Source organism: Diospyros lotus, chromosome 3, assembly GCF_014633365.1.
Source record: "Diospyros lotus cultivar Yz01 chromosome 3, ASM1463336v1, whole genome shotgun sequence".
Taxonomy (NCBI): Eukaryota; Viridiplantae; Streptophyta; class Magnoliopsida; order Ericales; family Ebenaceae; genus Diospyros; species Diospyros lotus.
This window is the reverse complement of record NC_068340.1, coordinates 20,785,955-20,812,967: the sequence shown is the minus strand read 5'-3', so window position 1 is coordinate 20,812,967 and position 27,013 is coordinate 20,785,955. Positions and strand designations below refer to the sequence as shown.

The following is a 27,013-nucleotide window of genomic DNA, read 5'->3' as shown; positions in this document are numbered from 1 at the left end:
GTAAACCATGAAGCCTCACAACTTCTTTGATGAAAACCCCAACCACCTCTCTTGCTGTAAAAGGATGCTTAAGCCTAATAAAATGCCCATACTTACTGAGTCTATCCACCACCACCAAAATAGAGTCCATTTTGCCCGACCTTGGTAAGCCCTCAATGAAGTCCATAGCAACGTCATCCCAAATTTGATTTGGGATAGGAAGGGGCTGCAAGAGCCCTCCTAGCTTTAGGGTCAGAACTTTGTTTTGCTGGCAAACAATACAATTACTCACATACCGATGGATGTCACGTTTCAATCCTGGCCAATACACATTAGTTGCAATCCTCTTGTAGGTTTTAAAAAATCTCGAGTGTCCTCCCACACTTCCATCATGTCCCTCATGTAGTAGCAGAGAAATGAGAGAAGAACCCCTTGGTAGGTACAACCGACCCTTGTAGGTAGTTATCCACCAATTAGAAATTGGGTCGGGAGGAAGGATTAAGCTGGAGATCCTTGACAACACTTTGTAGCCTCTCATTTTTTTCTACCTCCCAAGCCAATTGATCAAGCTGGAGCACCTTAGGGACTGTTAAGGCTAATAGGGCAGCAGAGTGGCTGATGCGGGACAGGCCATCTGCTGCCTTATTTTCCAATTCGGGGCGATACTGCATTTCAAATTGAAATCCAATTAATTTAACCATCCACTTCTGATATTCTGGACTCACCAACCTTTGCTCTATCAGAAATTTGAGGCTCGTTTGATTGGTTCGAACCACAAACTTCTTTCCCAACAAGTAATGTCTCCACTTTTGCACTGCAAACACGATGGCCATCAATTCTCGTTCATAAACTGATTTCCTCCTCCCTAACTGATTAAAGCCATGACTGAAATAAGCAATAAGTCTATGATCTTGCATTAAAACTACCCCCATACCTTGTCCCAATGCATCCGTTTCAACCACAAATGGCTTACCAAAATCCGGCAAAGCTAAAACAGGTAGCGACACTATGGAAACCTTAAGCTGTTGGAAAGCTTGCTCGGCTGCCTCATCCCAGAAAAAATTGTTCTTTCGTAGTCATTCCGTGAGAGGCCAAGCCAACTTGCCATAGTCCTTAACAAATTGCCTATAATATCTCGTGAGCCCAAGAAAACCTCGCAATTCTTTCAACGTGATAGGAGTAGGCCAATCTATCATAGCTTGTACCTTGCTACAATTAGCTGAAACCCCTTGCTATGATATGATGTGGCACAAATATTCAATTTCCAGCTGTCCAAACAAGCATTTATTCTTATTTGCAAACAGCTGGTTAGCTGCCAGTATTTTCAGAACACAACATAAATGTTGTGTATGCTATTCAAAATCCCTGCTAAAAACCAATATATTGTCAAAAAATACTAACACAAAACACCTCAATTGCTCCCTGAAAATGTTGTTCATCAGTGACTGAAACGTGGCTGGTGCATTCGTCAATCCGAATGGTATAATGAGGAACTCGTAATGGCCTTCATGCGTCCTGAAGGCGGTCTTCGAAACATCCCCAGCCTTAACACGAATTTGATGATACCCAGACTTAAGATCGAGCTTGGAAAAAACCGTGGCCCCATGAAGCTCACCCAACAGCTCCTCGATCACTAGAATTGGAAACTTGTCAGGCACGATCACCTTATTCAAAGCCCTATAGTCCACACAAAAACGCCACCCCCCATCCTTCTTCTTAACAAGCAAGACCGGACTAGAAAAAGAGCTGGAACTAAGTTGTATAATCTCGACGGCTAACATCTCTCCTACCATTTTCTCGGTCTCATTTTTTTGTAGGTAAGGGTAACGATAGGGCCGCACATTGACCGGTACAGTGCCTGGGAGTAGGTTGATTGCATGGTCTTTTTTTCTAGAAGGAGGCAACCCCTCGATGTTGTGAACACCTCCTCAAACTCAACTAATACCTCCTTTAGGAACGACAAAACTTCTACCTGACATTCATTGAATTCTGCTGCTATCATTCCTAGTTCAAGCAGCATCCCTTCTCCATTCTCCTTGAAGGCCTTCATCATAGCCTTCAAGGATACCAAGCTTTTGCTCAAGCTGGGGTCTCCTTGCAAAGTCACGGCCAATCCCCTAACCTGAAATTTCATAGTTAAAGCCTTCCAATCCACCCTCATCTTCCCCACTGCTGCTAGCCACTTCATCCCAAGGATTACATCAGAACTACCTAACTCTAGGGGCAGAAAATCTTCCACAATTTGTAAATTTTGGAGGGTAAGCTTCACTCCCTTGCAAATTCCTGCCCCTTGTACTGCCACCCCTATCCCCATGATCACCCCATACCCTGCTGTTTTTGTCCTCTGAAGGCCCAACAGTTACACCAAATCTGTTGCAATGAAGTTGTGGGTGGCTCCTCCATCAATGAGCACCACTACCGGCTGCCCCTCTACGTCTCCTTTGAGCTTCATGGTTTGTGGTGTGGTTAATCCAACTACTGAATGGAGAGCTCAATGACCTCCCCATTTTGCCCTGTCTCTCTTGCGATTTCTTCCAACGTTTCTTCCCCATCGACCTCCTCTTCTACCTCTTCATCGTATATCATCATCACTTGCACCTCCTTGTTTCTGCACTTATGGCCTATAGTGTACTTCTCATCACACCTAAAGCCTAGGCCCTTATCCCTTTTTGCCTTCCACTCAGCCTCGCTAAGCCGCTTGAAGGGTGTGGGTTGTTCCCTCTCCCCGTAGCCTATGGTCGATAGGGATTAGGAGGACTAACCGTCGCTTGCTTTTGGGGCTGTTGTGAGGGTGGTAGAATTCCCCCTCGCTGATAAGTTAGAGCTGGGTTCAACATGGTCTGTCCCTTGTTCGACCCTGGTCCACCCACACCACCTCGAACCACCCGAGCCTCAACACCCTCAACTCGGCCTTGATATCCGGTTGCAGTCCATTGATGAAATGCCCTTCCAGCATGGCTTCCGGTTCCAATGTCTCGAAGCATTGGCGGTACTCCATAACGGTTCCTTTATGCCGGAGGGCTAAAAACCTCTGCTCAACAGAGCCTTCTTGGGTGGGTCGAAAGCGACTTCTCAACAAAAACTTGAAGTCCTCCCAGCCCCTCACCCTTCGCCGCTTTTTCTCCCATTGGAACCACGACAGAGCAGCTCCCTCCAAACATAAGGCAGTTGCATCTATCTTCTCCTCATTAGTCATCCCAGTCACCGCAAAATAGGGTTCGGCTCTGAATATCCAGTCGTCCGGATCATCGCCTTCGAAGAAGGGCATCTCCAATTGTTGCCCTCTAATTTCCAGCCGCCAACTCCCATCAGCTCCACCTATCTCGGCGCGTCGTACTCCCACCTCCAGGGTCGCCTCAGAATCCTGAATGAATTCTAGAGACTGGCCTCCCATCTTTTCCTTGTTTTTTCGCTCCCGTTCCTGCTCTTCCCATCTTGTTCTCATCCATGCGAACTACTCCAGCAAGTTCGCGACATTCCTCTCCATCGATTGCATCTCACCCCTCATGGCATCAACTCTCAGTTGCATGCCTTACATCCTCCCTTCTAATTCTCTTACTCGGTTCGTCAAGTTCACCATCAGGATCGGTGATGCTCTGATACCAAAAATTGATGGGATTCAAGACATTAGATGGGAATCCAATGAATCAAGGAAAACACTACTGGAATTTCAACTCCAAATTACAAGAAAAATGCAAACAAAGAACAAGAACGGGCATTCGAGAGGCCCAGGTCTCTCTTGCAAACTCTACTCAAATTCTTCACACTTTCTCTCTCTTCTATTCCCTATTTATAGGTTGTTATTCCCCCTCCATAACCGCATCTGGTTATGCACATGCTGGTTTGTGGTTCCCACTCTACCCTTGGTGCACATGCTGGCTGTTACGCAACCCAGCTGTGTTACCACCCTGCCCTTGATTCTTGTAGCATCTTTGGTAGGTTCGCAGCACTGGAGGCCTATCAATCCAGTCCTTAGTTTCTAGTCAAGGTAATGATCTCACACAACCCATTCCCATGACTTCTACTAAATCTATCTTTGATGATCTAAACCTCCCTATTGCTGTTAGAAAAGGGGTGAGAAACTGCACAAAACACCCCTTAACCAATTACATCTCCTATCACCGGCTTTCCCCAAAACATAGGAGCTTCCTGGCATCCTTAGATGCAGTTATCATTCCTAAATCAGTCCAAGAGGCACTAAAGGATCAGAATTGGAGAAATGCCATGATGGAAGAAACGGGGGCTTTGAAAAAGAACCACACATGGAATCTTGTATCCAAACCAAAAGGGGTTAATCCTGTTGGGTGTAGATGGATTTTCAATGTTAAATATAAGGCAGATGGCACCCTGGAAAGATATAAGGCCAGGCTGGTGGCTAAGGGATATACCCAATCATATGGAATTAATTATCTTGAAACATTTGCCCCAGTAGCAAAAATGACCACGATTAGAATCCTCTTATCCTTGGTAGCCCATTTTGAATGGAACCTACAACAATTAGATGTCAAAAATGCATTACTCCATGGAGACTTAGAGGAAGAAATATATATGGAATTACCACCAGGATTCCAAGAAGGAAATGAAGGACAAGTATGCCACCTAAAGAAGGCCCTATATGGCCTTAAGCAATCACCCAGGGCATGGTTTGGCAGGTTTTCTAAAGCTATGAAAGATTTAGGGTATTTTCAAAGTAGAGGGGACCATACTCTCCTTATAAAGCATTCAAAGGAACGCAAGGTAACAATTCTTTTAGTGTATGTTGATGATATGATTATTACAAGTGATGATAAAAAAGAGTAGGTCAAACTCAAAGAAAAATTGGCCAAGGAGTTCGAAATCAAGGACTTGGGCACTCTTAAATATTTCCTAGGCATTGAGGTTGCCTACTCGAAAGAAGGGATTTTTCTGTCCCAAAGAAAATATGTACTTGATTTGTTGGCAAAAACAGGTATGCTCAGTGGAAAAGGATCTAAAATTCCAATTGAACCTAATAACAAATTGTGGAATAATCCAAATCATAGTTACCTAGTTCGTGAAACGCAGTATGGGGGCATGGTATGCCACTTTTCCCAGGACGCAGTACGTGGGGGCAGGTTTCATCGGTTCACCACTTGGGGTCATAGTACGCTTTGGTGCGCCAAAGTGGAACGCCGATAAACATATAAATTTTTTAAAAAATATTTTAGATTTTTTTACCATATAAATTAGGAAATAGGAACTAATACAAATGATTAAAACTTCAGCCCAATAAAGACTTCTTAATGTGTAATGAGATGTTTCCCATGTATTTCTAGAAAGTACAATGGGAATTATGGGATGTGGAGTCCCAATAGAAACTTCAGCCAAAAAGTCAAAAGGTGAAGCACAACTCACGAGAGGTGGTTGTGCCTCTCTGTAGGGCAGACCCACCAACTACTACAACTTGAAGCCTCACAGTGGAAGAAGGAAACCTCATCTTCATCTTTTGCAACTTGAAGTATTCCATCGTTGAAGAAGCTTCAAAGATTTGTTGTCCATCATCATTCGTATTCCGTAGTCACCTCTATTTGGAGAAAAGAAGCTCGAACAGTGGGGAACCTGCTACAACCTCTCTTCAGAACTTATACATATTTGATTCTTGTCGCTACTTCCCCTTCTTGACAAAAACCATGAGCTATTGTAGAGAGAAAGGAAGAAGACAATATCGGTGCAAAGAGAGAGGAAGAAGATGGCAGCAGGGACTTGGGTCTTCATTACCAGAGAATTGGGATGCGTCCCCAAGCATTCCAAGATGCAAACGCACTGCGTTCTAGTGCGCGCGTACTGGAACGCGGTGCTCGGCAGGGGGGGGGGTATTAGGTAACTATGATTCAAACAAACAAATGGTGGATAAGGGGAGATATCAAAGACTTGTTGGGAGACTAATCTACCTATCCCACACAAGGCCAGACACAGCATTTGCAGTCAGCCTTGTGAGTCAATTCATGCACAATCCAACGGAGGAGCACGTGCTAGCTGTGAAGAGGATCTTAAGCTACTTGAAGACCACTCCAGGCAAGGGAATTCTTTTAAAGCAAGGAAAGAACTGGACATCAATAGTTTTTCAGATGCAGATTATGTAGGTTCAGTAACAGATAGAAGATCTACAAGTGGTTATTGTGTATATCTAGGGGGAAATTTGGTATCATGGAAAAGCAAGAAGCAGACTGTGATAGCAAGGTCAAGTGCAGAGGCAAAGTTCTAAGCCATAGCCTTAGGCTTATGTGAGGTCTTATGGTTGAAAATCATTTTAGAAGACCTAAGGATTCAAATCCAAGGCCCAATTGGGATAAGGTGTGATAACCAAGCAACTATTTGCATAGCCCATAATCCGATTCAACATGATAGGACTAAACATGTTGAGATTGATAGACATTTTGTAAAGGAAAAATTAGAAACAGGTTTGATTCAGTTACCCTATGTGCCTTCAGAGGATCAGGTAGCAGATATACTGACCAAGGGTTTGCCAACAAAGAGATTTGATGATTTGACAAACAAGCTTGGAATGTGCGATATACATTCTCCAGCTTGAGGGAGAGTATTGGCGAAGAGAGTAGAAGATAAAGATAAAGCTCCACAACTAACTTACTGATTTATGTTGTATTTTTTTGTAAATTAATTGTTGTAATCTAGTCATAAAAAGTAGGAATTATCTAATCCTATATTCTAGGAATTATCTAGTCCTAAAACTTGGGAGATTTCTTAAGAGTTGTTCTCTATTTATACTTGTACATTCATTCCTTGTAAATTTGAGAAAGTATTCATCCTTTTTCCCAATTATTTAACAGTATCTTCAGCTTAATTAAGTGATGTTTGAGGTCCCTACAAAGGACTTTAAGCTAAATAAATGTTTCACTAGCATTTTGCACATATCCTTGTTATTGACAAGCAAAATGGTCCTGCTAGGGTGCAACTAAGCATGATTTATAGAGGCAACACCACCCTTCTTGGGCCTCTCAGTAAGGTTTTGTTCTTTGACATACAAGATGTTTTTCTTTTTTCTTTGTCCTTATCTGCTATAGCCCTACCAAAATGACAATGGTTGACTCACCTAAAGCATCCACAACAAGAGATAGTCCCAAATTATCAAGTCTAGATTTGTTGCCATCCACTATAGCTAAATCAGGATCTACAGTATCAGAATGAGATTGATAATCCAAGATGCCACCAGGACTAGGTGCACTTTGTCCAAAACTTGGGGAAACTGAAGCAGAATCAATATTTAAGATATGCATCACATGCACTCCTGCAAGTTGAAGCAGTGCAATCGGAAGCAAAAGAAATAATACACTAGGAAGCAAACACTTCATCAATGACAACACGCAAGTACTTCAGACATTAATTACACAAACAAACATGCAATCTATCTAGCATATCATCCACCTGGACACAATGTCTAGTACATCACCTTTTTATCAATGCCTTTATTGTCAGGCATGCTCTAAATATGGTGGGACATGCATCCCAAAATAGGATAAGCAATAGACAGTCTGGGGTTTCAATGCAATTCTAAGATCTTCTTTTTAGGGTTGTTATATAAAAGAACAAATAATTGGGTTTAAAAATATTGTTTTAAGCCTTATCCTGAACTAGTCTCATGTTGGAGCTCTAAGTTGACATTGTGAAGCAGAAGAAGGTCGTCGCAATGCCCAAGTTGTTCTTCATTACCATTGAAGTGCTCTATCCTGTCTGAAGTTGCAGTGATCCAGTCTCTGCCTCCTTTCACTTCTTTGTTGTTTATGTTTGATGTAGCAGCAAATATTCTGTTGAACAATACAACAATCTTCTCTACCAGTTGCCAGTCCGACTTTTTCTTTTTTTCCTCTTCAACTTTCTTTTTTTATCATATTGATGTTAAGTGATTGTCATGTGGATTTTATGTTTTTTAAGATTTAAGACCTGAAAATTACAGATTTTCTAATTTTAAGTGTTATATTACATTTTCATTATATTTCCATCAAATATTTTGCTATATATTACATAAATATATTTAAAGTTTATTGTCTTGAACATGTAGTAACTTCGCCTGGGGATGTTATCCACTGTCGGTCCCAAATTCGGATAAAGGAGGAGAGTTGTGTTAGGTAGCTTACAACCAACGTAAAACCTAGTCGGATCCAAAACATGAACTCTAAACAAACTATGAAAAATAGTTGGGGCGTAACATTTCATAGCGACGCGCTACACTACCCGCATGTAGTGTCAAGTGAGCTAGGGCCGCTGCATTGGCGCCCGGATGTAGTGACAAATGAGCAAGGGTCCTCGTATTTGATTAGACGAATGCAGGTAAAGAAGCTAGTCCAAAATCAAAAACAAAATCAAATTCAAAATCAAAGCAAAAATCAAAATCATAGATTAAGGATTGGGTCATGGAACATAGGAACATTAACAGGTAAAGCTATGGAAGTGGTAGATGTGATGATTAGGAGAAAGATTAATATTATGTGCCTTCAAGAGACGAGATGGGTAGGGAAAAAAACAAAAACTTTATCAAAAACTAGATATAAAATATGGTACACAGAAAATGATTGAGCGAAAAATGGAGTGGGAATTATTATAGATAAAAGCTTAGTAGATGAGGTAGTGGATGTAAAGAGAATAGGGGATAAGATTATTATGGTGAAGGTTGGTCTAGGAAGAATAACTATAAATATCTTTAGTACATATGCACCACAAATAAGGTTAGGTGAGGAGATAAAAGCAAAATTATGGGAAGACCTAGAGGGACTCATACAAATGATACCAAGACGAGAGAAAGTAATTATAGGAGGTGACTTAAATGGTCACGTGGGTAGAGACGGAAGCGACTATAGAGAGGTACATGGAGGGTATGGATCCGAGAAAATTAATAATAAGGGTAAGTCTATTCTAAATTTTGCTATGGCATATGGGCTCATTATAACCAATACTAAGTTCAAAAAACGGGACGAACACTTAATCACATATAAAAATGTTACATCAAGCACCCAAATAGATTACTTCCTCATGAGACAAGAGGATCAGTTATGTTGTACGAATTGTAAGGTGATATCAGGGGAGTGTTTGACTACTCAACATAGACTTTTGGTACTTTACATCCAAGTAAAAAATTGGAAGAGAAAAAATCACATAAAACAAAATCTAAGAATTAGGTGGTGGGATTTAAAGGGGAGAAACAATTAATCTTCAAAGAAAAATTAAGGGGTAGAAGGGAATGGAATGGAGAAGGATAGGCAAACCAAATGTGGAAGGAAATGGCTACTGCTCTAAGAAGCATGACAAATGTAGTCTTTGGAGAGACAAATGGTAAAGCCCCAAATCTTAAGGAGTCTTGGTGGTGGAATGAAGAGGCACAATTGAAAATTAGAAAGAAAAAAACTTGCTATGAGACTGTATATCAGTACAGCAATAAAGAGAACCTAAAAAATTATAAAGAAACGAAAAAGACAGCAAAAAGAGTTGTTAGTGAAGCAAGGTCAAGCATATGAGAATCTATATAAATGACTTGATACAAAAGATGAAGAAAGGGATATATATAAATTAGCTAAAGCAAGAGAAAGAAAATCAAGGGATCTAAACCAAGTGAAATGCATAAAAGATGAAAACCAAAATCTATTGGTGAATGATGGAGCGATTAAGGAGAGATGGAAAGAGTATTTCACAAAATTATTCAATGATGGTGGGGACACAAAAGTTAGGTTGGGACATCTTAGTAACTCCGAAAAGAACATGAGCTATACATTTTATCGACGCATAAGTTCAAAAGAAATAAGACAAGTACTAAAAAAGATGAAAAACCGTAAGGTGGTGGGACCGAATAATATACTAATAGAAACATGAAAATATGCATGGGAGAAGAGGGCATCTCCTGCCTAATGAAATTATTTAACGCGATCCTTAAATCAAAAAAGATGCCAGATGAATGGAGGAAGAGTACTTTAGTTCCTATATACAAGAACAAAGAAGATGTTCAAAACTGTAAAAATTACAAAGGAATTAAGTTAATGAACCATACCATGAAACTCTGGGAAAGAGTAATAGAGTAGATGCTTAGAAAAGAAATAGATGTCTCGGAAAATCAATTTGATTTCATGTCTGATAGGTTAACAATGGAAGCTATATACCTACTGAGGCGCCTAATGAAAAGGTATCAGGATCATCAGAAGGACCTGCATATGATATTTATAGATCTAGAAAAGGCCTATAATAGGGTCCCTAGAGAAGTATTATGGAGGGTTTTAGAGAAGAAAGGAGTTCGAATAACCTATATACAAGCCCTTAAGGACACGTATCACAGTACAGAAATAAGGGTCAGAACATGCGAAGAGAAGATACTGAACCGTTTAAAATTACAATGAAACTGCATCAAGATTCTGCACTAAGTCCATACTTATTTGCTTTAGTAATGGATGAACTCACTAAACACATTCAAACAGAGATGCCATGGTATATGCTATTTGCAGATGACATAGTGTTGGTGGATGAACAAAAGAGGGAGTGAACAGTAAACTTGAGTTGTGGAGAAACAATTTAAAATCTAAGGGATTTAAATTAAGTAGAAGAAAAACAAAATATATGGAATGTAAATTTTGTAAGAATGCAAGAGTGAAGGATGCTATAATAAAATTGAAAGACCAAATCATACAAAGAAAAGACATTTTCGATATTTGGGATCAGTGATTCAAAAAGACGGAAAAATTCACGAGGATGTCACGCATAGAATTAAGGCAGGTTGCTAAAATGAAGAAATGCATCGGGGGTGTTATGTGATGGTAAAATTCCATTAAAACTGAAAGGAAAATTCTAATAAAGCTATAAGACCAGTTTTGTTGTATGGGTCAGAATGTTGGGCAGTCAAATACTAGCATGAGCAAAAGACGAGCGTAACGATTACGAGGATGCTAAGATGGATGTGCGGCCATACAAGAAAAGATAAAATTAGAAATGAGGTTATTTATAATAAGGTAAGAGTAATGCAAATCAAGGAGAAGATGAGAAAGATTAGACTAAGATGGTTTAGTCATATGAGAAGAAAACCAAGAGACGCTCTTGTGAAGAGAGTTGGTGAAATTGAACAATTAGTCAAAAAAAGTAGAGGCAGACCCAAGAAAATTTTGAGAGAGACAATAAAGTTTGATATGAAGTGTATGATCCTAAATAAAAATATGATAAAAGACAGAAATACATGGAAGTCTAGAATTCATGTAGCCGACCCCACATAGTGAGATAAAGGCTGGATATGTTATTGTTGTCTCGAACATGTAGTGTCCAGCATTTTTGAAATCAGCATAGCCATGTGTCTGTGTTGTGTTTATGTTTCGTGCATGCTATACAGATGTAACATTAGAGTTCAATGATTCAGTTAAAGAAGTCAGGTGGAGCAACTGCTCCAAAAATTAACAAGAGAATTCAATGAAGTGCAGGTTATCCATTACCAGAAGACGCAACACCAACACAATGGTCAATTCTGTCATTTTTCTTCCTTCTTTCCCCACTAGTAGAAAATTTTGGAGGGCTCATTACTCTTTTCTTCTTTCTGGAGAATATTTTGAGCAGCGGAAGTGCTTGAGGAAGCAGAACTGTCATCATTGATTTGGCTATTTCCTGACCAACTGAATCGAAATCACTATGTCTAGAACTTGCATTTGATGATCTGATTTCTTCTGGATGCGACTCACTTCCCATCCCCTCAGAAATCACTGCATTCTGAGCAACTAAATCACATGTCTCATCGCTAATACTTTTCTTTTGGCTAGTCGGTTGAGAATCAGGCATACCATCTGCCAAACAATACCATCACTTGAAAGATTAGTGAATAAAATAAATACATTGAACTGCAGTGTGAGGGGCAGATGATGTAACATCAGCAGTGATCAAGAACTGGAAGCTTAGCCCAATCAAAAATACTGATATTGAGCAATACCATGCAGAAGATCAAAAGTATCAGGTGCACAAAGATCCACATCACAGATATTATCAGTGTTTTTTGAGAGAGACATTTCTTCATCTTTATACTCAGCTGCCATTGACGAAGTGCAGCCTTGAACCTCAGCATCTCTGGACCTATCAAGCTGTGAAAAATTAAGAACGTTTCATCTACTAGACCATTTTTCTTTTGAATGGTGCCAAAGACATTGTTTTCTAAAATCAAGAATGTGTGAACTTATCAGAAATTGAACTCCAAACAGTTTCTGAACATACTTGAAAATAATAACTCTCATTCCAGAATTAGTTCCGTTGAAAACAAAATGATATATTTTTGGGGTAAGATGCTTACATTTTCGTCATCCATGGATGAGTTGCCACCTATTCCTGTGGGTTTACAGTTTTCAGAAGCAACAAGTCTGCTTTCTTTCTGGGGTTGAACTTCCACTTTGAGTTGATTAGAAGAGTAACAAGATTCCAAAGGCAAACCATCTTCAGCTGAAAAAGTACTATTTTCTCCACCAACTACAGTTCCCAAGTTCACTGGTGCTGGCAAAGCTAGTGGGTCATTGCAGAAATCAACCTGATCTTCAGGTTGGGGTTTTTTGAGTTTAGCAGCAGTAGTCAAGTTCAAATTTACAGGTTTGCTTTTCTTACTTCTCTTCCCTTTCACCTGCAGTCTTGCCAAGCATGGCAGCAGATCAGGGTAAGAACATGACTCTGCATTTGGGGGACAATACTTGGTCCCAGAATCCTCATTCCTAAAGCTAGGAGTCAAGCAACTTGTTTCTGCAGTTCCACCAATATTTGCCACCAATTCTCGAAGTAACCTTTGAACAAAAGCATTTTTGAATCCAAAAAACTGCATACCACAGGCAAAAGGGACTTAATTTAGCAATATATGTGGGAGGGGCATTTTGATCCTACTAATAACATGTCAAGGGTAATTTATAAATAGATATTTAATATGGTCAGACTCCAAGGAAAAACAAGTTTTACACTTAAACCCAACCTGAACTTAGATCAGGTTTTACTAAAAGTCTAAAACCTCAGTAACCTGCTACATTCCCCTCCAGTCACTCCCAGAAAACCAGCCTATTGGGTCAAGACAAGTCAGATCAAGAACCTACATACCCAAGTCAAATTGCCATCCCTACCCAAACACAATAAACAATTCCATACAAAAATCTACGGCATGAAAACAAAGTCTTCCACCAATTTTTGAGACTTTTAGTAGAACACATGAAAATAATAACAGGATGAATAGTGCAGTGTCAGAAGAACAGTTACCACAGCTGCATGGGCAACTCTAACCTCAATTATACGTAAATAGGCACCAAGACATACCTCAACACCATCTATCTTACATATATATCGCTTTCCATGCCACAGCTTTATGTGAGGACAGACTTTTTTTTGAAATCTCTCCCATGCAATATCTGGAGTTTGCCCTGAATATGACTTCCCATCAGTTGAAGTAATCTGCCAAATGAATCAAACATAAAAGAGATAGAGAGGTTCAGTAGTTCCAACAACCAATTTCAAGCAAGTAAATCATAACAGTTGAATAGATGCGCACCGAAAATGAAGGCCCTCTAGGACCTTCATGAATTTCCATTTCATACATAATACCATTATGAAGACGGACAGCTTTGTATCCTACTGGATAAGGGTAGCGATCTTTACCCTGCAAGACTAAACAAATTAATCCAAATGAAGTGTAACATGATATAAACTATAATAGGAGCCAAAGAATATATGAACTGAGTGTGCTCAGACACAAATTGATGACTAACCAAACATACTAATAACCAGTAAATGAAAAACTTTGCTGGAGATGGTATAGAGCTTTTGTTTAACAAGCTTCTCTAAGAAAATGCAATGTGCAGATTTACACAACCAGAACATGGTTACCAATTGGGCCGATCAACATACTAATCTGATAAAAAAATGTAGTTCAGATTTTAGGACTAGACCTGTTTACAAATTTTACTTTGCAATGGATGAGGAATTATATTCTGCTGTTATTTTGTTTTGATTGCTATGATTTTGATTCCTAGTTTATGTAGGTCCACAAATTACCTACATGATTGAGCATTGAGCATGCATACAACAACAAAAGCATATCAAAACCCTAATCCCACTAGGTCGGGAGTATTGGACAATACATAAGTTGAAACTTTCCCTTTAGACTTCTTCTCCATGTTTTCCACTGTCTTCTAAATATTTCTCATTGTGGGCACCCAGGTAACTCAATCTCGGTCCCATGACCACGGTCTTTTGGCCTCATTGACATTCTGCTCGATTTTTCTCTTGCAGCTCTCGCCTAAGCTGTTCTACTCTCTCTACCCCCTTCACTTTTAGTATCCTGTCACCAGCAGTATCCCAGAAATCTCTCCACTCTGATGGCGATCTCTACACTCACAATATTCTTCCCTCAGTTCTTCCTTTTCTTTATGTTCTTCTTCAGGTTCCATATGAACTCCCTTATTTCTTAATTTCCTATGCCCTTCTCTTTCTCCTAAATTTTAATCTTCTTCTTCTCACTTCTCTCTTTCCCTTCTCCACTTTCTGCCCCATTGTGCTCCACAAATTTGGTATCAAAGCATATCTTTCTTTGCCTCCCATTCTTAACATCAAATGTGACTCAACAATGTGAAGCACAAAAAAACAAAAGAAAAGTAGCAAATATTTTGTATTGCGAATACAATATTGAGGGGAATACTTTGACACGAACAGATAGAACAACAGGATATTATCCTAGTAGATGTGTATGTTGGATTGTTAACCACCATCTTGTCTAAAAGCATAAGCTGGTAGATACAAGTTTAACCTTATATTTTATATTATTAGTTTTACACTGAACAATATAAACTAAAGATTGTTCAAGATTCTTGGATCTAGAATGAAGAGGAAAACGTTCTGAAAACTAAATAATATCACTGATGGAATGAATTCATAAGACTGCAATTCTACTTAACAAAGTTTGGCATTGCAAAAAGGACAAAATTGAAATTACCAAAAATAAATATTTAAGTTAAGCTCCAAATTGGATTCTGGAAACCAAAAAGATTGTTTAAGAAAAAACCAGGTCAAGCTAAGAGTCTTCTAGAGTAGATGATTCCTAAAACAAAAATCACTAAAAATGGCAAATTCCATAGTTTAGTACATTAAAATTAGGCTGAAAATTGTATGTCATTGCTCTAGCGCGAGCACTCATTAACTAAAATTTGAAGTCATTTCATGCATGTTTGCTACATGACCATTTCAATTTTTTTTTCCAAGCTCAATATCAACCCTTGTTGGACTTATTACAGTCCAACACTTCAAGAATTTTTCTACCATGTGTTCTATATCAATTTCCTTCAAGAAAGAGAAGTGAAGCTTTTAAGGTAAACATCTACAATTTTAGGGACCTCCTTAACAAATCTTAGACAAAAATCTGCACTTTATCATATAAATTTTTGTGAAGGCCACACATAACCATTAAATGTTTCCAGATCCATTTTCTGTTTTCAATGAGTCATGGAAATTTCTACAGGATGTCTAGTAAATGACTAAATGATAACCTTAATAAATCTTAAGAGGAAAAAACAGCACTTTGAATAACTCCTTTGCAAAGAGAAATAATAAAAATTTATAGAAAGCAAACTATTAATTGATCATGCTCCCAAAGCTTAAAAATCTCATTGTACCCATGCAATGGCCTCCCTTCAGAAATACTTGGTTGTGCTGAAAAATAAATTCACTAGAAGAGCCTTCAAAGAGACAAATCTACTGCATTCTGGCAATCTAAACATTGTGATAGGAGATAATAGATTTAGAATTTGTTAATACATTTATTTATTACATCACCATACGTCACCAATCTACTAGGTTATTTTTCAGTTTAATGTCACATGAAAGACACACCCATTCTATTCTATCTTGTTAAGGGAATCCTATTTCTTTTTAGTCCAAATATTAAGAATCTGTTTGGACTGTAGGGAGTAAAAGTGAAGACACGTTCAAGGGAATGAAAGGGAAGGAAATTTTTCCTTCCTCTTATTGTCAGACAAAAAATTATAAAGAAATAAGGTGAAGAGTTAAAATAAGTTCAAGACTTATTCTAAAATCTAAGGACATATTCCACATTAAAAATCTTTATAAACACAAATTATATAGGAGGGAATGATATGTATATAGTAAAGGAAAAGGAAAGTGCTTAAAGTACCGCTCTCCCTTCCCAATTCTTCCTTTTCCTACAAAAAAATTATTAGAACAAAGTGAATGTTACATTTTTTTTTCTTCTTTCAAAGTCCTCACTTGTACTCTAGAGTTTGGATCCTCGTTTCTTCAATAGCATGAAGACTAATTTTCTCCTTCCAAATCCCTCACTTTTTCTTGGAATCCATCAATTCAAATGAGTTGTAGATTAAACTTGAGAGTAAATTTAGTTCATAACATAAGAGACTCATGTTATGGCGTATTTATCCACACCACATCGCTCAACATTGCTTCTACTAAATCTGAGCTACAATTGCTTATTGATCCATGTATGTTGCTATGGCAAAACTCAGGGGTTGGTAGTTCTTACTTTTTTGGCCGATTTTAATTTTTCTTCACTTTGCCTTTGAACAATTTGATGTCTCCAGGAATTGCTTATTACATTGCATCAATGTTTTCAACACATTTTCTCTCAAAATTAATTTCAGGCCTCTGTAAAAATTGAACACACAATGCACTGAATCCACATATCAATTCTCAAGCTCCTAATAATGCCTGTTAATTCTCCACAGTCTTCTCCATGCATCTGTTGAACACTTTTAACCTGTACCAAAATATATCTCCATGACTGAACTGGCTGATTACTTGGACTTGATAATGTTCCTATATATTCCCTAGATAAATTACAATATGCTGTGTTCAGGAGTAAGATTTCTCAACGAAATGGAAAACAAACTTCCTAAGTCTACATAGTACTTTTATGGATAATCAAAACAAACATCAAGCGTTTGGCAGGAATACATTCAATTTATTGTCATTTTCTAACATTAAGTCTAGCTTCAGTTCGTTGTCCTTGGCATCCTTTTCCTTTCCCTTCGTTTTCTCTCTTGTAAATCCAAGTTCAAATGCACACAAATTAATTCGCGACATTACATTGCGACCTGGAACAAGCCCTAATTCAAAACCAAATCGACATATACGAGGAAACAACGAAAAAGCTGCAGCTATATAGTCGAAAGATTATGCACATATTTTAACATATGTGTATATATATATATATATATATGCGAGGATAGATAAATTGAGGTTGAGATAGTGGAAACAAACCCTAGAGGAGCTCCAGTACTTCTTGTCCCATGGTCCTCTGGACAGTGCTCCGATTGAGATGATTTCCAGACCGTCCGATTTCTCTTCCCCTGATTCCGCCATTGAAGCGACTCAAGAAAACTCGATTCCAGTATTAAGCGAGAGAGAGAAAGAAAGGGAGGGGATTTCCACGGCGGGAAGGGGAGGGGATTTCCCTCCAAAAATAATTTGATTTATATATGCGATTGTTTCGAGCCGGGGATCGAACCCGGGTGGGCGGCTAGACAAGCAAAAATGAATACCAATACACCACACCCGCCTCAACTAGGATTTACACTCAACAAATTATAGCGCAAATTTTTATTCTTTGATTTTTCTTTTTGCCCGTGGGGGCTTGTTTTGTTAATGGTGTGAATTTGACAAGATACGTAAGCTCTTTAATTTTAATTTAATTTCTTATTTTTTTATGGTGGCTTGACGGTTATTTTATTTCTATTAATTATACTCCATGTTAAAGAGATTTATATTTTTTGGAGAGATATCTTTATATATTCCAAATATGTAGATTTAGTGATTTAAAATTAGTTGATTTTCTTTCTTAAATTAGTTGTAATCATCATTTACCCTTTTTATCAAATTTTACAGTTCAAAAGAAAATCACTATTTTCTTAGAATATGAAAATGATAGAAAGAATTTGATGACAAAAACATATAAAATAAGATCAAAAAGAGATGGGCATCTAATCAAAGTTTTTTTAAAGTAAACATAAATGATAGCAACGAAACCCTGATTGTACAAATGTGCTAACGATTAGACACAATAAAAAGGAAAAAGAATGCATTCAATCCAAAGCATGGAATTAAGAAAAGCAAGTTAAATTAGCAAAAACAAACACTTTTACAATCATGCACAAAATTAAAATGCTAGCAGACTAATGATAATAATAATATATGTATTAATCAAAGTAATTAGCGCATTGCATGGTTCGAGGAAGACTGGGGAAATCCAGGAGCCGATGATCAAAGGCAAGGGCAGGAGGCTTGGCTTTGATGAATGGTGGAGGAGGAAGAAGATAAAGAAGAGGGGAGTAGGAGTACTAGGAGGAGGAGGGGGGAGAGGCATTGGGAAGGTCGTTTTATACGAGCAGAGAAAGTTGGGGAAACCAAGTGGGAGAATAGGCAAGTTGCCATGTTTGGAAATATAGGAATAGTCCCATCCAATTCCAATACCCAATCCATCTACCACTCTCTCCTCCCCAAAATCAATGTGACTGTGACCACTGCTTTTAGCATCTGTCTCTGTCACCTTCCTCTCTTTAACATACTACCCACAAACAAAATAACACCATCATCTAGCTAGAGATGACACAACCTTAACCTCTCTCTCTCTCTCTCTCTCTCTGACTTTTTTGTATTTTTGTCTCCATTCCTTGGGCTGCTTTCTCACTTCTCCCTTGGATTTCAGTTCAATTACCCACCACCTAACTCATGACTTCTGTTCAATGAATATAATAAGATGACAAGTTATCCATTTTCTTATATTTTCTTTTGCGCAGAAGTACCATAGGGATGTGACTGTCGGTGTTAAGTATAAATTATTAGGATAAGTTGTTTTTTTTTTTACTTTTTTTTTAAGTAAGTAGCTGCATATAGAATAACACTGGTAATATTATATATATATATATATAGAAGGCAATTATATAAAAAATAATATGGCTCTCTGATAACCTTAGATTAAGGAAGAAATTACACAACAAAAGGGGTTATAACTTAAAAAAAAAAGGAGTAATAATCCAAATAAATAGATTCCAAAACTTTTTAAAACACATAATTTTTACATTATTTTTTGATGATTTCTATACAGAGAACATGATAGAATAGCAATTTTCCCATTGAACTAAAAGTAGCTAGCTAGGGTTATCTGCAAGTTGAACAAAGTTAGTGAAAATGATAATTAAGTAGGGACGGAGCTTAGCTTTGAGGGCCATGAAAAAGTATCTAAATCAAGATGTCACATATATTTAGATATATGCTATAAAAATGACACGGTTAGCCCTTTTCGGGGGAATTAAAGCAGATTCCACATCTCCTTTGCTCCAACAGTACTTTTTTAGTCAATTCAATGTATAAGAAATACTGATTAAAAAACAATCCAAGGTACCGTTACAACCTTAATTATAAGCTAGCAATCATTTAAAACCTCTAATTAACTAACCATCTAATCTTGATTATTTCTTCATAGAAAGTGAGAAAATCACATGTAGCTAGTCTTGATGGAGCACTAGCGCTATATATAGTTTGGAAACACTAAGAAAAATACTCATATTTCATAACTTTTATCTCTTAATTGTTGAACAGGTATATACCTGTTCTTAGGACTTCTATCTTGGCAGTACTGAACCAAAGCTTCATTAATATTAGGCAACATGTTTATATATATGTACCACAAAAAAAAAAAAAAACACATGATTAATTATAAATAAATAAATATATATAAATATGATTTTCCGGCCTAATTGTCCTGATTCTCTCTCTATTTAACAATGGGAAGGAGGGTCACATATGCAAGCAACTTTTTTCTGCATGAATGTGAAGCGTGCGTGTTGTTGCAGTACCACTTGGATTGTCTCCTAGAATATATAAATCAGTATATATAGCAAACCCTAGGTTCTCAAAACCCTAAATCCATTTTGTCACCTTTGAAGCATCTCTTCCTCTTCTTCTTGTTCTTCTTCTTCTTCTTCTCGTGTGAGCACAGGAGATAGAGCCGCTCGCCATGGATTCGGTTCCATCAGCAGAGCATCTATGCTATGTCCACTGCAGCTTCTGCAACACTGTTCTTGCGGTAACACATATATGAACTAGTTCTCTACATATATAAGTAGCTGCAAGTCAGCAAACATTGATCAATCTTTACCTCATCTACTTATCATGAATCTATGTTTCTTATCTATCCCTTTCAAGAACTATCACCGTCGTCCTTGCTACAAATGGTAAGACAAATAAAGCAAGGTAAAACAAGTATAACATCAACAGAAAACTATCCCATTTTTCAATTTTATCATAAGTTTTCACTTCTCATTTTCTTTTCCAATACTCTTGCGTGTGTGTGTGTATATATATGTAGTTTCCTCTCAAGGTAGTGTGATTACTTGTGGTGGACTGATCTTCAAGGCCAGAGCACCCGCTCTTTGGACTCAAATTTTTAAAAAATGCAATTATCATGATTCGGTTTCTAGAGTTTTCTGTTCCAGAAATTCTTAAAGAGTAGAATGAAACTCAGTGCGATCTCTCTCTCTCTCTGGTTGTTTGATGATAGGTTGAGCTTCCATGCAAAAGATTGTTAGACACGGTGACAGTGAAATGCGGCCATTGCAGTAACCTTTCCTTTCTCAGCACAAGGCCACCTCTTCAAGCCCAATGCTTCAATCATGAAACAGCTCTAGAGGTTGAGTACTCTCCATGCTCCTAAACTAGCTATAGGGATGTACTAATTGTGAATATTTATATATATAACTTAGCTTTTCATTAAGCCCACTGCTTGTTCTTGTAGTTATTGTACACCCTAGCTATTTGTTTTCGTTTCTTCCCTCGTTAGACACCCAAATGCTTCCATGTTAATTGGTTTTTATTTTATTTACTCTCTCTCTCTCTCTCTCTCTCTCTCTCTCCCTATGGGTATACCTAAGTTGTCAAAAAGAAAATCAGAAAGTAGATGTTTAACCAGCAAAAAGAAAAATTTCAGAAACCCTAAATACTTACCTTGGGCCAAGGCTCACCTTTAAAATCAGAAAACCCTAAATCCTAAAAAGTTAAAGAAAAATAAGCATTTCTGATAATGCTGTTCATGCCATCCGGGCAGGGTTTTGGCAGTGAAATGATCAAAAAGGGCCAGTCTTCTTCATCTTCATCATCATCGGCATCACGGTCGAGCGAGTCATTGTCCCCCAAAGCACCTTTTGTTGTAAAACGTAGGCAAACATCTCTTAAACATTATTTGCTTTATTGGGTTCTCTTCTTAATTACAATGAAATTGATCTCTTAACAAATTGAACTTAAGTTAGATTGCTTATACTGCAGCACCAGAGAAGAAGCACAGGCTTCCATCGGCATACAATCGATTCATGAAGTGAGGAAAATCCAAATTTTTAATATTCTCAGCAAACCTTAGTTGTTTTTTGTTTTAATTTTTTCTATGCTACAATCTCCAAATCTGAAAAGTTGTAACGGATGTGTGCTTTGTAAATGATAGAGAAGAGATACAACGCATCAAAGCAGCTAACCCCGAGATACCTCATCGTGAAGCTTTTAGCGCAGCAGCAAAAAATGTAACTGATATCTGTGTTTTCCTTCTGTTTGTTCTTTTGGCATGATACACTAAAAAAATTAAGCTCTTTTAATTTATTTGTTACATGATATTTCTAATTTAATTTTGTGAAACAGTGGGCTAGGTACATCCCAAATACACCAGCTGGGTCAACATCCAAGAGCAGCAACAATGTAAGAAAAACAGTTTTCACTTACAATTGATCTTGCCAAGCAGTTGTTCCATCGATCACTTTCAAGTTTAATTCTGGTTAGATGCTGCAGGAGTGAAGCTCGGTGTTTGGAGAATGGGAACCCCTGCGATGATGAACTTAACTTAGGATTTGAATTGGGTCTGTAATTTGCTCTGATCACTTTCTCATCTCTGCTACTATTTCATGTTCTGTGGTGTTTGTTACTACTTAATTGCCAGACTAGATGCAGAACTGCAAGAGATTTTAAATTAATGATGTAGTTTTTTATTAATGAAGACTCTATTGTAATGTTGCTCTGTGTTATCTAGCAGTGCTGTAAAATTGATGTATTAATTATCAACGCTATTTGAGTCTCTTTTGTATGTTTGGAGCATACATATATATATATATATAGCTTTATCTTGATGTTTTTTGTTTTTTCTTGATTCAAACTTGTCATACACACGTTACATATATATAATTAACGAAATTAATGATATTAATTATCACCTCAAATGTATGGTTATGTTAGTATTCTTCGTATCTAAATTCTTTACTTTTTACTTGTTCAAAAGAGAAAATCTAAATAATATTCAAGAGTAGAGATTCTTTTGTATGTAATAGATAATATCATACAATTAAAATATAAAAAAAGTATGCTTTGTGACTTGAAGAATTACTAATTGTGAACCATAATCAATTATAAAAATAACTCTATCACATCATTCTCTAAAACATTTTTATATAGGGATTACGAGTAAATGTTATTTTTCCTTATATGTTGTTTTCTTCAGAGTTGGTACTGTTCATGCCCAGCCGAAAGAGATGGAATTTGGGTGCTACTGTTGGGTTGATTTGAGGCCCATGCTTAATTCAAGATCAGTGTTTGTTCATTTGGGCTCTGTTTGATAGCATTAAAGTTTAGGGTTTGTAAGAGATATCAGTTTTTGATTGATTTTTAATATTTTTTTGTGATAAGTTATTTTTCCATTATAAACAAAAGCAAAAATTTGAAATTTATATTGTAGGAGAGAAGAAACGGAAAACAAAATTATTTTTAGAAAAAATTTAAAATTACATCAGAACCGTGTTAATACCCATTAAATAATTTGACATCCAAACCAAAAACAATTTTTAAATGATCTAACTGGAGATTATACTAGTATTGTTAACTGTGTTTTTGAATTCCAAAACACCAACGAAATAGGGTAAGAAAAAATAATACAAACACAGCAAAAGAGAGTACTACAGAAAGCAAAATCAAAAGGCAAAACTACTGATTAAGCCATGAATGCCAAACTGAGGAGGCTAATTCTTCTGGTTCTGGATGTAGACATCTCTGATTAGGCATGTAATCATTTGAGATAGAGACATAATTCTAGTTAAATGCAGTGGCAACAACCACACTAGATCTTCTTATAAACCATTTAAATATTTCTTGTGGTGGAGGCTGGAGATAATGGCAAGGCCAGAAGATCTCATATAAAACAAACAACAGCTTACAAAATTACTACTTTTTCTATCAGCAAATCTTTGCAAATGATATGGTTTTGAAGGGTTGCAATGCCTTCTTCCCTCTCAGCCGACCCTTCACTGCGCGCATCCATTACAATGGGACAGGATGAACAAGCTTAGTTTTGCCAAAACAAAAGACAGATTAACTACCCAACTAGTATGTAGAGTTTTTGTGAGTAGGCTATCTTTGTTTTTAAGAGTTTTAGTTGATCACCCCGATTTTAAGGATGAAGAGATTTATAATACTATTACTAAAGCTTATCAAGAAATATTACCAGTTCAGTAAATAACATATGAGTACAACACGAAACAGTTGGTGCAAAACTAGCTCCATCAAACTTACCCTATTGGGTGGAGGTGACGGGGTAAATCGGCTCTTTTATTTTCTTTTCATACTCTGGGTGTTCTAAAAACTTGCCCTTTCATCGAGAAAGAAATAAAGGAAGCAAAAATTGAGTAGCAGAAGCACAGATCAGGTATGGCACTTGTGCATTCTGCTTTTGGAAAAGGCAATGACAATCCATTGCAGTTGAAGATCTTTTAATCAAGTCCTTTGACTTCACAAAAAGGAAAAGAAACAGAGCATATGTTAAAATTCAGATACATATAAACAAAAGCATCCAATCTATTTTACAACAGTACTAGGTAGAGAAAGAACAAAATGCATCATTTTCCTGCTTCAATTGAACAGAAGTCCTCTGCTGCTCCACTCTTCGAAGATGTGCTGACAATTGAATCAAGTCAACAGTGGGGCTAATTTCAGGAAAAATATGACTTTTAGATGCCACAGAATGTGATCTTTGAACGATCCCGCTTTCTGTTTGGAATTCAAAATCAATGGCACCATAAGATACCGAGGGATCAACCTGGTGGGCTTCTACTGAGTTCAACCTGGAAGAACAAAACCCATTTGATGGAAAGTTTATGAAGCCTGAATTTTTTTCGGAATTTTGATCCACACGGGAATGAGCACCAGCAGTTCCCGTGAAAGGGCTTGCCAAATTTCGGGATTGAGCTGACAGAAGAGAGAGAGCACTGGTGGAGTTGGCAATCCCGGATAATTCTTCAATTCTTGATGATGTTTCAGGGAAAGTATAAACAGTTTGTGATAAAAAATGATCTGAAGAGGTTTGTTTTCCGGTGGTCGGCATTTCTAGCCGAGGGCTGTGAAATGGCCCCTCTTCTGCTTTGGGATGGCAGCTCTGTTTTCCTTGGGTATTTTCTTGGGGGCCAAACAAGCCAAGCATTTCGGGTAAAACAAAAGACAATCTTTTTGGTAGAGAATTTTGCAGAAACCTGGCTCCTGTCAAAGATGAAATTTCCGTCAATGAGTACAACCAACAAGTTACTTCTAACACTTGGAAAATGAAATGTACTGCCAATTTATGTAATATGAGCTATTGCTTAAGTAGAATATGATCCAATGTAATAAAGCCCCCTAATACCAAGACACGTGTACGTATTCTACCAGAAGACAGAGAAACACTTAGAACTCATGAAACGAACAGTTTACCCACAAAAGTAAATCCACAGAGACATAATAATCATCTCCATTTACTGCCAAGGGGGTATAGTTCTGTGCGGATGGCTTATTTTGCTTGTACCCACATACGAGGGCGTTTTTCACTTCCAAATGAAACTTTCAATATAAGAGAACTGCAACAGCAGACTAATGTGTAGGAAGGGAAGGAAAATAAAAAAGAAAGTTGAACTGCAAAGCTTTTTGTTTGGTTTACCAGAGAGAATATCCAACTGAGACTTCCTTCGACGCTCATTGTGGCCAGCAAGGCGCCTGCGACAACTGCGTTTGCCATCGTCAAATTCAGACAGCAAATGAAACCTAGCATTAAAAGCTACCACCAATTAACGGCTAAGGACTTGAGATGAACTTGCCCTATCAACATTGAAAGTCTGAAAGAACAGCTTATAAGAAAACAACACAATCGCTGCAATCAACATAGCATCTGCATAAATGAAAACCTTTGCTCGATAGCTAATTTCAACAAGAGCTCTTAAATGAGAGTCCAGACAAATCACTATAGCTAATTTCATCCTAAACGAAAACAAAGAATCTGGATTGATCCACCCATATATAACATCAAAATTACTGTAATAAAATGAGCGAACCATCAAACTTTAAGGTGAGACTGCAGGGGCTGATCATAATATACCTGCTGCATTGCTGACAAAACCTTTGCTCGATACCGTTAACAATAACTCTAGCAGTCTTCGAGTGAACATCGCACACTCTGTGCCGTTTGTAATAATCCTTCGATGCGCTCAAGTCTTTGTTACACCCGTGAACTTGGCAAACGGGAATCTGAGAAAGCCAATTCCCTGTGCGAGCTCTCTTTGTCGCTGTCAGTGGAGTTCCAAACAAAGATGAATTCGGCCCTTCGTTCAAAAAACGGCTGTTCTTGGCTTCCTCCAATTCGGCCAACTCCCCCAATTTCCAACCAGTTGGTGATGATTTCTCACCATTAGATACAATGGCAGGACTGGAAAGACTTAACCCGGATTCAGATTCCCCAAATGGCAAGTTTGAAGTAATCATAGACGAAGGAGAAGGCGATGCGCTGCTAAAGCAGGTGCCAATCTCACAACCCAAAAGATTGAAACGTGGATCGACAGGATCCGAGTTTCCCATCATGCTCACAATTTCTTCTCTATTAGAGCCTAAAATTCTATTCAAATTACAAGTGTTCCGTCCCATTGACAATTTACCAACAGCATCAGCCGGTAGACCCATTTCATCCCATAACAAAGGGCTCTTAGCTTCTGAGTTAGCATACCTCCAAGACTCCATTCTCTGAACGGCATTAAAGTTGCAAAAAATCAAGTAAAACCCAACCACAATTCAGAAAATAAAACTTATCCCAGCTCCAACATTAATTTGTAACAAAACCCATAAAATATGAATAATAAATTCTACATATCAGCTTATCAAACCTCAGAATGAGTCATAATATAATCATCATATCCCATTAAATCCGCACACAATCACTTTACAGTCTAAACGAAAAGGGGAAAATGAGAAGTAACAAAACTACTGGGTTGGCCAAAAAAATAAATCTCGGATCACTATAGGAGAGATGCAAAATACCAACAACTATTGATACAAAGCTACACGAACAGTGCAAAATTTAACGTCTCTGTTCAATCAAAGCAAGCAACCACTAGAAAAGCCTAGAATGCCAAAAAAATTACAAAACTAAACTGCACAATCACGGGAAAGGGAGGGCAAAAAATAAGGCTAGACCCATTCGAAAATCTGGCTGTAGAAGCATCTCAATCAAGAGAAAACAGGGCCGAATGACGAATTAGGATGCTTTGCTCACCGGAATGAATAAACAGTGTGGAGAGTGAGATGGATGGATGTTGAAAGTATATTCTTTTTTCGTTTCAGTGCTGGTGTGCTGAGGTCGAAGCTGATACAGTGCTGCTGAGAGTCAACATGTTTTCCACTTGGAAGTAGAAACTAATAATTACTCTGGGTTAGGCACAAGATGAAGTAGAAGTAGAGGCCTTTTGTAGCTTTCGAGACTCACTCAAAGCTCACGCCGCTTTGCTTCAACAAAAAACATATTACCTAAAAATAAAATATATTTATTATACTTTAATAAAACATCGATTAATATTACGTAAAGATTATTGAGAGAGTGGCTTAATTTATGAGTGGAATCAGTAATTTAAATACTGTTACAGTATTTTAAAGGAACAAAAATTAAATTATGAGAACAAAATAATGTTGATAGCTCAGTAATGTTTAATTTTAAAATAGAAAAAGGCAAAAAAGAAAAAGAAAA

The 27,013-nt window shown here is 37.7% G+C and overlaps 3 protein-coding genes across 7 annotated transcripts in view; 1 reads left to right on the top strand and 2 right to left on the bottom strand.

Annotated features, from left to right (window-relative positions):
- LOC127798326 (uncharacterized) overlaps window positions 1–17,471 on the bottom strand; it is a 42,317-nt gene extending 24,846 nt beyond the window's left edge. The window contains exons 1-6 of one of the 4 annotated variants that reach the window (XR_008022371.1): window positions 17,215–17,471; window positions 13,481–13,588; window positions 13,249–13,383; window positions 12,254–12,763; window positions 11,900–12,047; window positions 11,412–11,756 (exon numbers count right to left, since the gene is read on the bottom strand). Coding sequence is in view for 2 of the 4 variants with exons in the window: in XM_052331824.1 (XP_052187784.1) it covers window positions 11,412–11,756; window positions 11,900–12,047; window positions 12,254–12,763; window positions 13,249–13,383; window positions 13,481–13,588; window positions 17,215–17,316 (1,348 nt within the window). In the remaining 2 variants the exon portion in view is untranslated. Of the gene's footprint in view, window positions 1–11,411; window positions 11,757–11,899; window positions 12,048–12,253; window positions 12,764–13,248; window positions 13,384–13,480; window positions 13,597–17,214 lie in introns of all 4 variants that reach the window. The other 3 variants (XR_008022372.1, XM_052331824.1, XM_052331825.1) reach the window with 3 other exon arrangements.
- A 2,442-nt stretch (window positions 17,472–19,913) lies between these two features.
- LOC127796868 (protein CRABS CLAW) lies at window positions 19,914–21,723 on the top strand. Its single transcript, XM_052329271.1, has 6 exons — window positions 19,914–20,038; window positions 20,513–20,641; window positions 21,056–21,164; window positions 21,274–21,322; window positions 21,446–21,521; window positions 21,637–21,723. The coding sequence occupies exons 1-6, from the start codon at window positions 19,970–19,972 to the stop codon at window positions 21,721–21,723; spliced, it is 519 nt and encodes a 172-aa protein (XP_052185231.1). The 5' UTR covers window positions 19,914–19,969.
- Window positions 21,724–23,777: 2,054 nt separating this feature from the next.
- On the bottom strand, window positions 23,778–26,712 carry LOC127796271 (squamosa promoter-binding-like protein 6). Of its 2 annotated transcripts, none has more exons than XM_052328335.1 (4): window positions 26,467–26,712; window positions 25,379–26,016; window positions 24,944–25,047; window positions 23,778–24,510 (listed from the first exon to the last, which is right to left on the bottom strand). In XM_052328335.1, exons 2-4 carry the CDS (start codon window positions 26,011–26,013, stop codon window positions 23,849–23,851), a joined length of 1,401 nt encoding a protein of 466 aa, XP_052184295.1. In that variant the 5' UTR covers window positions 26,014–26,016; window positions 26,467–26,712; the 3' UTR covers window positions 23,778–23,848. The 2 variants fall into 2 exon arrangements, with proteins under 2 accessions (XP_052184295.1, XP_052184294.1); XM_052328334.1 differs by having other exon boundaries at window positions 26,546–26,710.
- Between the last annotated feature and the right edge of the window lie 301 nt (window positions 26,713–27,013).